Source organism: Crocodylus porosus, unplaced genomic scaffold (assembly GCF_001723895.1).
Source record: "Crocodylus porosus isolate Cpor-Errol unplaced genomic scaffold, CroPor_comp1, whole genome shotgun sequence".
In the NCBI taxonomy this organism is placed as follows: domain Eukaryota; kingdom Metazoa; phylum Chordata; order Crocodylia; family Crocodylidae; genus Crocodylus; species Crocodylus porosus.
In genome coordinates this window covers 26,208,442-26,221,770 of record NW_017728909.1, presented here as the reverse complement: position 1 = coordinate 26,221,770, position 13,329 = coordinate 26,208,442, and the positions used below count along the sequence as shown (strand labels likewise).

The window sequence follows — 13,329 nt, the reverse complement described above, 5'->3', positions numbered from 1 at the left end:
TTCTTTTAAATGGGTAAGAACTTTCTTTTCAAGAAACATTATCATGCCACAGCTTATTTGAAATTCACATACTATAGTTTGAAGCAGGCACAGAGGTATATTTCAAGGCCTGAAATACCTTCAATATATATTTTTATTTATTGAAAGAAAAAGAATAATCCATCCACAAAAGAAGACCTCTACAAAATGTGAGTGCAGCACAAAGTCATTAAGAGTGCATGTTGGAAAAAATACTATTGCCTCTTGCTCAGAGTGCATCATACAAGCTCAAGAACAAGAAATTTCCTATTACTAAGGATCAAACAGAATACAAGAATTTCTATTAAATTAGTGTGTTTGTAAGATTAATTGTAGCATTAAGTTTCATGCAATATCATTTAGTTTGCCATTCTGGATATACTTCAAATATTCAAGCATTTTTATTTCTAACATCTAGTAGAGCCGTTCTTATGTGGTCTCAGTGGCCATGAACAAACATGCCAAGCTTCTCCCCAAGGGAATAGCTATGTTGAGGGTTCAGTTTATTAAAGGAAATGCAAACACTATATTTGCTATAGCAAAATGTACTTTAGAAAATACAGAAGGTGAAAATTTATAAAAAGCTTAAGGCCGTTTGGTCACATGTACTTAAACGAGACAAGGAAAAAGAAATGGAAAGGACTATCTGGTAATACATTTAAAATCAATATAGCAAAACCTTTTAGAGATAGCACATAGAAAAGAATATTCAGCTGTTTCAGTATTGTTAATGCAAAGGTTTAAGAGCAGTATTATAAAAATGTGGTTAATGGAAACTATAAAGTTTGGCCAATATAAAACATTTTTTTGTAAAGTGCTGTACAAATATTAAGAACCCAGTCCCCATCCAAAGAATTTATAGTCTGCTTTTAATTAATTAAATAAGTGATATAAAGCACTGTAACTTAGTGGCTAGTAAACTCAAGAAGAGTTTAATTTATAGCCACTTATCTTATTCAGTGGGCTTAGGACTAAAAGCAAGTTCTCCAGTCCTCTTCTACTTCAAAGCATTCACACTATGCACCCCCAAACATCTTAAAGAAATGGGGCTTTAAATTCTTTAAGGTGGAGAATGTCCTTAGCTTATGTATTTGCACAATGCCTAGAACAAAAGAATCCTAATTAACAACAAGGTGTGACCTCAATATATGTAATACTAATATTATTTTCACAGATTCACAGAAGTTTAGGGCTGGAAGGGACCTTGTGAAATCATCGGGTCCAGCCCCCCGCTCTGGGCAGGAAAGACTGCTGGGGTCAAATTTGTGTCAGTCTATTCAGTGTCAGGCAGGATGGGTAGTCAGGCTAAATAAGCCTGATTTCCCTCTTTTAAAATGTAAAATTAGGAATTCCCCATTCCAGTTAGCTGCAATTCAGGTCAATTTTACACTAATGACTAATTTCCTTGAAGTGTACTGAAAGTAAAAGTGTTTTTGCTATAAAATGTATAGTTAAGTGTTTTAATTGATTTGAATACTAAACAATAGCCAATGCTTCGCTGAAACTCAGTATTAGTTTACCACATGTATACATTTAATTAGTGTCCAATATTTTCAATCAAAAAGTGTGATTTAGGTTTTTATTTTTAGGACTTTTTTAAATTGTTGTTAACAGTAAGGTGGTCAATGCCACTGCAGGTAGGAAACTATCTGTATTTAAGAGAAAAATAGCGCACACACTGTAATTAAGAAAAATATGGAAATGAAGAGTGACAATGGACTAAGTAAATAAATTTATTTGATTTACATATATAAGAACTCTATCAATATGAAGTTCCCTTCAAAATATTTTCAGGATTAGGAAAATCTAGAGGTAGATAACTTCACTAACAAACTGTACAGAGGGGAAGTTTGAATCTGCTTTAACACTAGTGTTTTATTGCACTTCTAATTTATTTGATTAACCTTAAAAATCAATTAAATTGTAAAAATTATTAACGGACACGTCACATACAGGACAAAACAGAGATTTTTTACTGTTGTCTGATGCTTATTCATATTTACAGCAATGGAAAGATTTAGAAGACCTGACAAACTGACGGAATTATGGTGACTACACAACATCACAAATACACTTACCTCCTTAAATGACTGTAGTAGGTTACTACCAGAAACTGACAGTGTAATATCTATATGATGCATTATAAACAGTGGCTCTTCCTGTGTTTGATAAGGAAAACAGGCTAGATTGTCTGCTATATACAAGAGCATATTCACCTCTGTCTTCTGCAAATTAAAAAGAAGTTACATAAAACATTTTATATATCCACATATAAATATACAAAAATCAGTCTGTGATATTTTGTGTTTCTGCTGCCTTCAAAGGATTTTGGGTTAAACATGTTGACATGTACTAGATAACTCTTCCCCAGAAGTCATTGTACATATGCAAAATGCTTCATATTTATGCTATCCCTGCTTTACCCATACAAATGAAAAAAAGGGGGAAAGCTTATTTTCTTATATGGGAATTAATTTTGTTATGTATCAACATAAAAGAGACCAGGGAAAGAAAGTTAGCCAAGCTAAATTTACCAAGCCATTTTAAAATACATAAAGCAGGAATCATTTAAACTTGCTGCATGATCTTATAGCAAATTTATTTTGATGTCTTTTTAAATTAGGTAAATTTATGTGATGCTTACTGCCGTGTCATCGAAGAGGTTGAGTAAAGAAATAAGAAAGGCTCGTCTATGTTGACGGTTCCCTCGAATCATGGAGTACAGATGTGAACACAGAGCACTGGAGGATTCATCATGTCTAAAACCCCTTACAGGATCCTTTGGGCATGTATTGATTGCCTGTTGTACCTGGTAAGACATCTTCATACCAGCCACTGCTTTCATCTGAAATGATAAAATATCTATTTTTGTTTAAATCATGGCTTGCCAACAGTTGTATTAAACGAATGAAAGAGAAATGAACAAGACAACAAAGTGAAATAAAAGTTATTCTTATTTTGTTCTCAACTGGTCTCAGTGGAAGGTTTAAGAATGTAATTTTGGATAGCCTACTGATTCAAAGTTCTTGAAAAGTAAAAGTAAATCTAAACACAATGCCTAAACTTTCAGGGCTTTCCCCAATGATTTCTTGAATCCCTGATATTTAATAGCAATTTCTTTTTTTTTTTTTTTAAACACTTAACGATCATGATTAGGGAGTTACATTTTCAAATATGAGCAGACGCAATATTGTTTTCTTGAGTTCTGAAGCTGACCAAAGCAACAGCAGGTGCTGAAGGATAATGGTGGTGTGAAAATTAATCTTGTTTCATTATACCTGTTCTAGCAGGAATATTTAAGTGCTTAGTCATATATTTCACTTATATGAAGTGATTTTCCATAGGAAAAATATTGAAAGTTGTAAATATTTAATAATAAAATATTTTACATTACAGCTCTTAACCTTCCACCCTCACTTCCACAAAAGCAAAGGGACCAAGAGGAAGTTTCAGTTTTTACCATTTGCCTCAGTGTCTAAACTGATTTTACTCAAGTTTAGGTTTTATTCAAATTTCAGTAACTGCTGGATGCCTGGCCAGTCAATATACTGAACAATCCCCGGGATTCAGCCTCTGCTTTTGTTCCCTAGAACATCTCTACACCTATACGAAATGTAGTTCAAGACTTAGCTATGTGCATTCCAAACTCTACTGGATTAAGTATGTGTGTGGGAACACTAAGTGGACTGCTCTAAATTTTACTGCTGGTTTAACTGGAGTGCTTTTGGATTTAGATCTCACAATCCAATCACATGCACAGCCAGGCAATTGAGCATCTACTTCCACAGCAACAGACAAGTATGGTGTTGGGTGTCTTGTCTGGGGAAAGTAAAGTAGCCTAGGAGAGGAGTTATTAGGAGTTAATCCAAAAGGCCACGCAGAAAGGATAACAACCTACACCAGTAAGTACCCACCCATCATCCCCTTATTTGCCTTAAAACAGATTCTCAAACTACTTTCCTTTATTTCTTCTAACTAAGCTTCAACTTACAAAATTTTATTCACTCCAGACAGAAAAGGTTAATGAAAACCTCTAAAACTTCCCCAGTACATAAATATTAAGGAGCTACTGCTATATTTAATATATATAATACATATAAATTTTAGATAGATTACACACACACACACACACTAAGAGTTTGAGCAGGAAAAAAAAGTATTTCAAATTTGTGTGTAGGGCTGACAAAATTAAAAAAAAATGAATTGCAATTAATTGAAAGATTAAAAAAATAGTCGTAATTAATCGCAATTTTACTTGCACAGTTGAACAATAGTCAAGACCCCCCACAACCCAACAGCCTGAAGCCCAGAGCCCGTGTGCCCTGCAGTTCCTCCCCACTATCACCAATAGCACACAGCCCCAGCCCTGACTCTAGCCCACCTCATGCCCGCTCCGGACTTGCCCAGGCCAAAGTGGACCAGCTGGAACCCATGCAAACAGCCCTGGCCCTAGCCCACCCCGTACCTGGTCCAAGCTCACCTGCCCATGCTGAGCCACAACAGTGGCCAGGCTGAAGCTACTGCTTCGTATGGAGGAAAAGTGGCCCTCTCCTCATCAGCGCTGCTGGGCTCTTCTTGTTGCAGCTGCCTGGGGCCTGCACCTGGGCTGCCTTGCAACTCCTCTGCACTGCTACTGCTGCCCTACTCAGCGGCCCAGAGGTGGCAGTGATGGCAGCAGAGAGGAGCTGCAGGGCAGCCCACGCGCAGGCTTTGAGCAGCTGTAGCAAAAAGGGCCCAGCAGCAGTGACGGAGAGGGGCTGTTTTTCCTTCATACCAAGCAGCAGCTTCTGTCCAACCACTGCTCAGAAATGGTAGGCAAGTCTGGAGCAGGCATGGGGAGGGCCACGGCTGGGGTGGTGCACATGGGTTCCAGCTGATCTGAAACTAGTCCACTCCACTGATCAAAATGATGCGCACGATTAACATGATTAAAAAAAAATTAATGTGTTAATTTGTTTGTGCCTTAAATGTATAAGTTAACTGTGATTAACTGACAGCTCAAATATATATGAGTATTCAGTTTGTGCTCAAACATAAGACATGGATATTGTATGAATGGAAATCCTGAAAGAAAAAAATCAGAAGTCAAATCCACTTTTCTTGCACATCTATACATAAAATACTAAGAATAAGAAAATTGTTTTTATTCACGATACCAAATTCTGGGAGGAAGGTCAGTCACAGTGCAAGACAAGCTAGAACTTCATAAGAGGGGTACGTCAGGACCTGGGAGAACACCTGTTCACCAGAGCGCCCCAAGGGATAACAAGGTCTAATGGCCATAAACTCCAGGAAGGCGGATTTAGACTAGACATAAAAAATACGTTCTTTACGGAGCATGTGTCCAAGGTCTGGAACAAACTCCCCCCCAGAGGTGGTGCAAGAACCTACTCTGGACTCCTTCACAAAACAGCTCGATTTATTTCTTGCCAGGGTCACTTGATCCCAGCTGACTTCCCGTCTACGGCAGGAGGCTGGACCCGATGATCTTATGAAGTTCCTTGCAGCCCCTAAAGTCTATGAAATTTCAAATATATTTTTTCTCTCACCTACTGTGTTGAAATAAGAACAATTTTCTTTAAGAACAGAAGTTCCGTGTAACTTTTGGTATTAAAAACTATTACAGGCTACGTCTGTCTACACATGCAGTAATGTGCTGTAGTTATTGCGCATCAAGTTTAGTACCTCTAATAACACGTACTAACTCAATGCCAGTAATATGCATTTAAGTGACACTAATATGCAGTAGACCAATTCTACTGTGCACTAGCACAGCTTTTGCCATGACACACTGATGCACAGTAGAATTAGCCTAATGTTCATTTAGCAGTTCATGTAGACGCACTCACAGTTACTTTGCCTGGGTATTAACTGAGTAAGATTTTATTGTGAACCAGGGAGTTCTAAAGATGGACAAAATATTTAGGACCCAGTGCATGCATCTATGCATTCATTAATGCACAGTAGTTACTGTGCATTTAGTTTAGTACTTGCTCAATGAAACGCTAATTAAATGAGCAGTAATTAGTTACTACACAGTAGCACCAGCGCACTTTTTTTGTGACACTTACTGTGCAGTAGCCTAATACTACTGTGCAGTAGCATATTAGCACAGTGTTTGCCTGGCACACTACTGCATACTGTTATTTGGTGACTGTGCATTAAACATCTCGTGTAGACGCACCCAGTATTAATGCTGTCCATTTTTGACATTATAGCTCTTTTTCTCTGACTGGAAAATACTGCTATTTACAGCTCATTCTCTCACATGAAGGACCTAAAACACAAATCTCAAAACAAGCTGAATCTCTCTTTATTTCCCTAGTCCTGAAGTTTGAATTTGCAAATGTCTGATCTCTGAGAAAGTACATAATCAGCATTTTGTTTATATTTAAGTTATGTAATATTAGAATTACATACATGAATGAATCCAGCATATTTTTTGTCTATTTCCACCAGCTGTTGGTCAGCTTTGTTCCGCATAGAGGGCTCTGGATCTGTGCCCATTGCAATTAAATATGGAACACACTAGAAAAGAAACAAATGCAAACATTATTTAAAGGCACAGCACCACAAAAACACATTTAACTGTGACATGTTATTATTCTGATACATTATCAATTTTGAAAAGTTCAGGACTTAGCATGCAGAGATATGTGACTTCCTATTTAACTATCTCTGTTTAGGCAAAAATACAGATTATACAGACACTAACACAGATTTTGTGGTGTAGAAAAAAAGATTACTGAAATAAGGATTGGGAGATGAAGACTACTTAAAAACAAACTAGATCAGAGGTTAACTCTGGCATTTCAATCCAAGCAAGAATTTTGGTAAAAAATAAAGTATAAAAAATTCTAATAAACAGAGGCCAAAGAAGAGAGGGTATAAACAAATGTGAACTGTTACATAACAAAAAGTAACGTATTCATCACCCATCTATCTGGTAATGGCTTGATCTTTACAAATTTATTCCAAAGACAATAAAATGAAATTGCTGGAATCTTTGGCCCTTCAATACAGAAAAAGAGATCCTGACAGCTTTTGTATGTTAAACAACTCCTCCATAAGAAGGCTCTCCAAAAAACTAAATAAAAAAATAAAGCAATTACAGTAGCAAATATGCAAAGTTTAACACCTGGAAAATTAGATAGCAGTTATAAGAACCTCTAAAAATCTCTAGTTAAAAATTATAATAGATACAGCACCCTAATATTACATACCTGAACAGGATGGATAAGACCCTGGTTCAGAGTCAGTGCAATGACATTTAGAGCAAAGTGACGTACACTGGACTGAGTATGAAAGAAAGCCTCAAGGACCTGTTTAAGATATAGCTGCATGATGGAGCTGCTCATCCCTGAGGAAATATCACCCATTTCTTTCAGATCCTCCTGTTTGGCTACTTTCTTCCCTACAAAAAACCAAAAAAAATGACATCAGGATTATAGTGCAACTACAAAATTCCTCTACTCTACATATAATATTCTTCCACATGTCACATATGTCAAAGTTTCGATAAAGGAATGATGAGTGTTTTATGGAAACAATGCTGTGTTCCTTTCTCAGAGCATTATAATAAAATGTACTGTAATCAAACCCTGAAGATTTTCTGTTGCACTAAGTTAACTACTTGAGAGAAAACTTTAAGAGACAGTAAGCTACTCATTGTTTGCCAGAATTTAACTACTACTCATTTTGGAGTATTCCACAATCTATACACCTTGAAAGATAAAGACACAAAATCTTTATTCTAAAAGTCTCAGTGTGCTTACATATAAAAGATACCCCTGAAAATTAACCTAAAAGTAATATATACAAAATAGGCTTAGTTAGACAAAAACTTCATGACTGCTTGCAGATGTTAAAAAAAACAAAACAAAAACCCTGCACTTCACTTTCAACTTGGCGTGTTTCTGCACCAAGCCCCACACATGCCCAGAAGAGGCAGTGCCTTATTTAAGCCCGGCTTGCCTGATGTCTGTATAGATCGGGTGTTTAGTGGGACTTTATTGGGGCTTTTATCTAACAGCCAATTGAATTATCTTTAAATAAAAGTACCAAAAAGCCCTGCTGAAGCACCCAAACTATACAGATGCTGCAGAGCCTGGTCGAAGTAATGTCCTGCTGCTTCCAATAAAGTACGCTTTTGTTTTTAGCAAGTGCAAGCAGTCTTTATGTGAATCAGTTCAATTGAAATGCTTATTTTTATATAACAGAAGTTAAATATTTAAAGTTTCCTTAGTACAGAAATGGTCATCACTCACAGTCTCTATCTGCCTGCTGCATACGCGTATCCTCTTCCTGCAAGTAGGTTTGGAGGTTTTTTAACACCTGGATTTTTAAGTTGACTGAGCAGTTCTTATCAGAAAGAATACTATTGTACAGAGTCTTCACTTCCTGCTCAAACATTAGACTTGGATGTTGTATAAATGCAAATCCTGAAAGGAAAAAATAAGATGACAAATCCCATTTGGTTGTCTGCTTTTCTTGCACATGTATCTTCCAAGATGAACCAAGTTCTGTATCAAGGTACAGATATGAAATAAAATACAAACTGTCATGCAAGCACTGGTAATACAGCAAAAAGGGTGTAAAGGATCAGGATTCCACTTTGGATTCTGGAAGGGCATGTAGTCTAGTGTGTAAAAACAACACAGTCAAGTACATACATTTAGTACAATACTTTAAAAGCAGCATGGTGTAATGAATTCTGTTCTTTTTTCTATAGAGCAACAAGCGAGGGTGCTTGTGACCTAGTTGCACAATGGGCCACCACTTGCCTCTGACAGGGGAGGTGGGGAGGGAGGTGGCTGCCAAAGCAGAGGCAGGGGAGGATGGGAGAGAGACAGGAAGTTTGCCCCCGTTTACCAAAGGGGACGTAGGGAAGGAGAGTAAGCAGTACCTTCTGTAGGGGTGGGGGATGGGTTTATAAAGCTGGTCTCATTTAGGAAAATTAGTATAGGTGAAGGCCTAGTTCAAGAAAGAGTTCAGTTCATCTAGGCCAGGCTTGTCCAACATGTGGACTGCCAAGCCATTTTCTGAGGCCCGAGGTCCCTCGCTCAGGACAGGCAGGTGGGGGAGAGGAGCTGCTCACCACCACAGGGCTGGGTTTGTGTGACCTCACACATCACGTGAGCCGGGTCCCGCTGCTGCCCCAAGGGCTGCGTGGCACAGGGGTGCCCCGGCCGCGCCTGACTGGACAAGCTGGGGGCAATGCCTTAGAAGCACTACTGGCGTGGGCATGGCCAGCCTGAGTGGATGGCAGGATGGCCAGACGTGCCCCCTTTATCCTGCCCCAGGACCTCCAGCACCCTGCTGGGGGACATGCTGGGCACGGGGATGGTGCTCAGCCTGGCTTGGAGGGCACGGGGCAAGGCGCAGGGGCGAAAGCATGGCCCCAGCCCGCTGTCCCCACTGCCCTGGGGCTGGGACTTTGCCTGGGGCCACTGGGGCGGCAGCGGCACTGTCTGGCGGGGTGTAGGGACCCAGCAGACACCCAACCAGTGCTTCCCAGGCCGGGGGCTCTGCTGGGTCCCGGCGCCCCGTGCCTGCCAGACGCGATGTGCCTGCCGCTCACAGCCCCAGAAAGGCAGGTACCAACCCAGCCGCGGGGGCCTTTGGCCGAGCCAGCTAGGGTGCGGGGAGGTGGCCCCGTGCGGGCGGGCGGCTGGGAGAGGCTCACGCAGGCGGGCACGCACCCCCTGCACACAGCCAGGGCAGGGGCAGGGTGTGCACACACTTGCACACGCAGGCAGGGGCAGGGATGAGCGCAGGCAGCATCCAGGGGTGAGCACAGGTGTGTACTCATATGCTCATGCACTCAGAAACACACATGTATGCACATATGTGCACCCACCTCCACGCACACGCTCACACGCAAAGTCATGGGCACTGCATGCACATGCGTTGTCGTGTACACCCTGGGCCATATAGACCCAGAGGAACAAAGGCTCAAGGTGAATCAGCACTACCCACACAGTGGCACACACAGGTACTGTCATATCACTCACACACCTGGGCATAACTGCACAGACACTCCCACCGCCCTGGAGTCACCTGGCATGCATGCACAATCACAACAGCCCTATAGCATCACACACCTTGCCGAGAATGGCCCCAGAGCACGCAGTGGTGCACTCACAATTATGCTTACACAGTTGTGCCCAACCACGCATGCAGCACCGATTCCTGCACAGTTACCTGGGAGGTGTATACAGCTTAGAACTACACACAATTGCAGCAATGCCGCAGTCACACCAGCAGAGAGCTTCTCCGGTACCCATGAACTTAGCCTTGCTGAATCAGCTGCTGTTCTACACAACTCCACACAGCCCCAATAAGCAGGTACTTAATTGCACCACACTTCTCAAGACAGTGACACAGGAACAGGCACACAGATCTGATACTACACACACACAGCGCTGACACTTGGCTCTCACACATGCACACACACACACACGCATCTGAGCTTTGCTCCCCTTCTCTCTTCCTGGCTAGCGCAGGGCCAAGGGGGCACTCAATGGGCAGAGATGGCTGTCCCAGCCTCCAGCACCCACCCTCACTTTTCCTGTAACTGGTTTAAAGGCTGCCTCTGGCATGACCATGGTGGGTCTCACTACCCCAGACATGGAGAGCCCATGGGTCCACCTTGCACAAATGCAGCCAGTAGCAGGGGTTGGCTGACGGAAGGCATTTTTACTGGTGCCAAGGGGCTAAGAGACACTTCAGAGAGAAGTGGGAGTTGGTGGACAAGCAGTGCCTGCAGCCTGAGTGCCAATGAATGAGGGTTGGTGTGGACCCCGTTAGACAGGGCAGGGGAAATTGAGATGAGAAAGAAGGCAGGCTGGGGGTAGCAGCTGTGTGTTGCTGCAAGATGGAACTAGGATGCTATGGGAGGAGAAACAAGGTCTGGTGGCTTAGAGCAGGGGGCCTGGAACTTTTACCTAATCATGCCCTGCCTTGGGGTCCTAGCTGTAGGGGAACACACTGCTGTGGTTTGGAATGGAAGAGACCAGGTGGGCACTTCTACTGCTTGCCATCTCTCCTCCCCCAGAGTGATGTTCATGTAGATAAGGCTTGTCCAACATACAGCCCGTGGCGTGATAAAATATGAATGTGGCTCGCCGGCCTACTGGGTGATAAAAAGTTCATGATTCGGTCCCACATTCAAAAAGGTTGGACACCCCTAAGTACAGACAATCACAAAGCCCAACGCTGAATCAATTCAGTCTTTTCAGGTTAGTCTAAGCTGCATGGACTGAACAGAGAAAGAAGCAAGTGAACAGACATTCACTTTTGATTCCAGAAAAGCAGCCACATGCCTACAGTGGCTCAGGAGAGAAGATGGAGGGCACTGGAGTACAAAGGAAGGAAGAAAAGTTCAGAGAAGTGCTCTGAGGCTTCCCCCACTCCCCGCTGAAATGGAGAGAAGGGGTATGGGCCAGGCCCCAGCTGGCCTGCTGAGTATGATGAGGGGGGGAGGGGCGGTTTAAACCCCCTCCCCCCCCAGCCTGCACTGACCTTGGGGTGGGGGAAGCAGTCTCTGCCAGGCTTTATCCCAATTGAGTAGAGAGTGTGTGTGGGGTGGCTTGCTGAGACAGAGGAGGAGGGGGAAGGGGAAGTTAAGCCTCCTCTCTGGCCTGCATGGGACCCTAATCAGGGTCTGCCTGGCAGGGATGAAACAGCCCCTTCCAGATTCTTCCCTGATCTCTGAGCAGAGAGCAGGAAAAAGTCTCACAGGGGCTACTTTGCCCCACCAGACAGACCCCAGCTGGGGTCCCTGCCATGCCCTTTTTCAGCTTGCCACTGACAGTGCTCCAGCTAGGAAGCAGAGGGGTGAGGCCAACCCTGCTCCACTAAAGCAGACAGCACAGCCACAGCTGCAAGGCATCCTGAGATGCCAAGGGACTGTGAGTTAACTTGAAACAGGATGTCATCCCCTTAGATCTCTGGTGTTACACAGGATTCAGTTTTCTCAGCATCTACATGTGATTATCTAGTGGACTGATGAAACATGGCTCGAGTAATAGTAACAGGTAGGAGACTACTTATGCTTCACCATATAGGACCACAAACAACGTGTGATGCATGTTACTCATGCACTACTGGAAGTCAATAAGACAACATGATGATGACTGAAGTGAAAGAACCCTCTATTAAAAGGAAACACATTAGCAACGATTCAAATAGGAACTAGTAAACATAAGATACTTTCTGGTGACACTTAAGGAGAACATTCTCAGCTAATGTGACTTGTCATAACTGGATTGACTTTAGCTGAAGATTTGCCTGAAAACTTTCCCAGAAGTTTTAGTTTTCTAGTCATCTTTTAAGCTCATGTCTCAGGGATTAAAACGCAAAACTTTAGTTTAGAACCTCCTTCAGTTCGGAAAAATACCACCACCAGTTTAGAAATCTGATATTTTTTAGAACTATGCATGATGAAGAAAACATGTATAGTCAAAAACACTCCACTAATGTGCAGCTACAGTCCTCTTTGATCATTTAGCTATAAGCTATTTTCAAATAACCTAAAACATGTATGCAAGTATCATATTTACTCTAATATAAGACGATCCTGTGATAATTGGATTCTATATATGGAATATTTATAATAGAGTCTAAGAATTGGAGGGTTGTCTTGAATTCCCCCCCCACTGTTACAGTAGGGAAAGCAGTGGCTGGGGGAGGGTCAGGTGGCCCACTTGCTCTCTGCACTGCTCACTTCTTCTCCAGGATGGGGGAGGGGGAGAGGGAGGAAGGCAGAAGGCTTACTTTGGCTCCAACCCAGGCTCAAGGCCAGAATCAGAGCCACAGCAGCTGCCTGCTCCCTTCTTTCCTTTGTATGTGAATACAAGATGAGGGGCTTTTCCCCACCATGCTGACTGAGGGAAAAGACTCATCTTATATTCAAGTAAATATAGTACATTTAAAATCTACTAAGCAAAATTTTTAAATTCAAAACCCAACCAAAATACAAAGCTAAGAGATCCGTATAAAATTAATATAAACTCTGATGCCAGAACAATACAAATGAGCATATATATTCACACTGTCCAAAATGCAAAATTACTGATTCTGCTAAAACAAAACAAACAACATTTAATATTTCTTACCTAGACCAATAATGGCTTTTGTTTGTACCTCTTCATCTGAATGTTTTGTAAAATACATCAGCAGTTCAAGTACTTTATCCTTAATGTTAACCTGGACAAATTAGAAGAAAATAGTATCTACTTGCAGAGGAAATAGCTAATAATCAGCTTGTATTTAAAATGCGCTCACAGCGTAAAGTTTGAGTTTGATTTA

General features: G+C 41.7%; 1 protein-coding gene across 4 annotated transcripts in view; it reads right to left on the bottom strand.

Moving 5' to 3' along the window:
• NIPBL (NIPBL, cohesin loading factor) overlaps nt 1-13,329 on the bottom strand; it is a 215,942-nt gene that overhangs the window by 3,787 nt on the left and 198,826 nt on the right. For all 4 annotated transcript variants that reach the window (XM_019531969.1, XM_019531968.1, XM_019531970.1 and 1 more), the window contains 6 exons: nt 13,137-13,227; nt 8,286-8,459; nt 7,242-7,432; nt 6,439-6,546; nt 2,663-2,863; nt 2,097-2,243 (listed from right to left, as the gene is read on the bottom strand). In XM_019531969.1, coding sequence (XP_019387514.1) covers nt 2,097-2,243; nt 2,663-2,863; nt 6,439-6,546; nt 7,242-7,432; nt 8,286-8,459; nt 13,137-13,227 — 912 coding nt within the window. The remainder of the gene's footprint in view (nt 1-2,096; nt 2,244-2,662; nt 2,864-6,438; nt 6,547-7,241; nt 7,433-8,285; nt 8,460-13,136; nt 13,228-13,329) is intronic.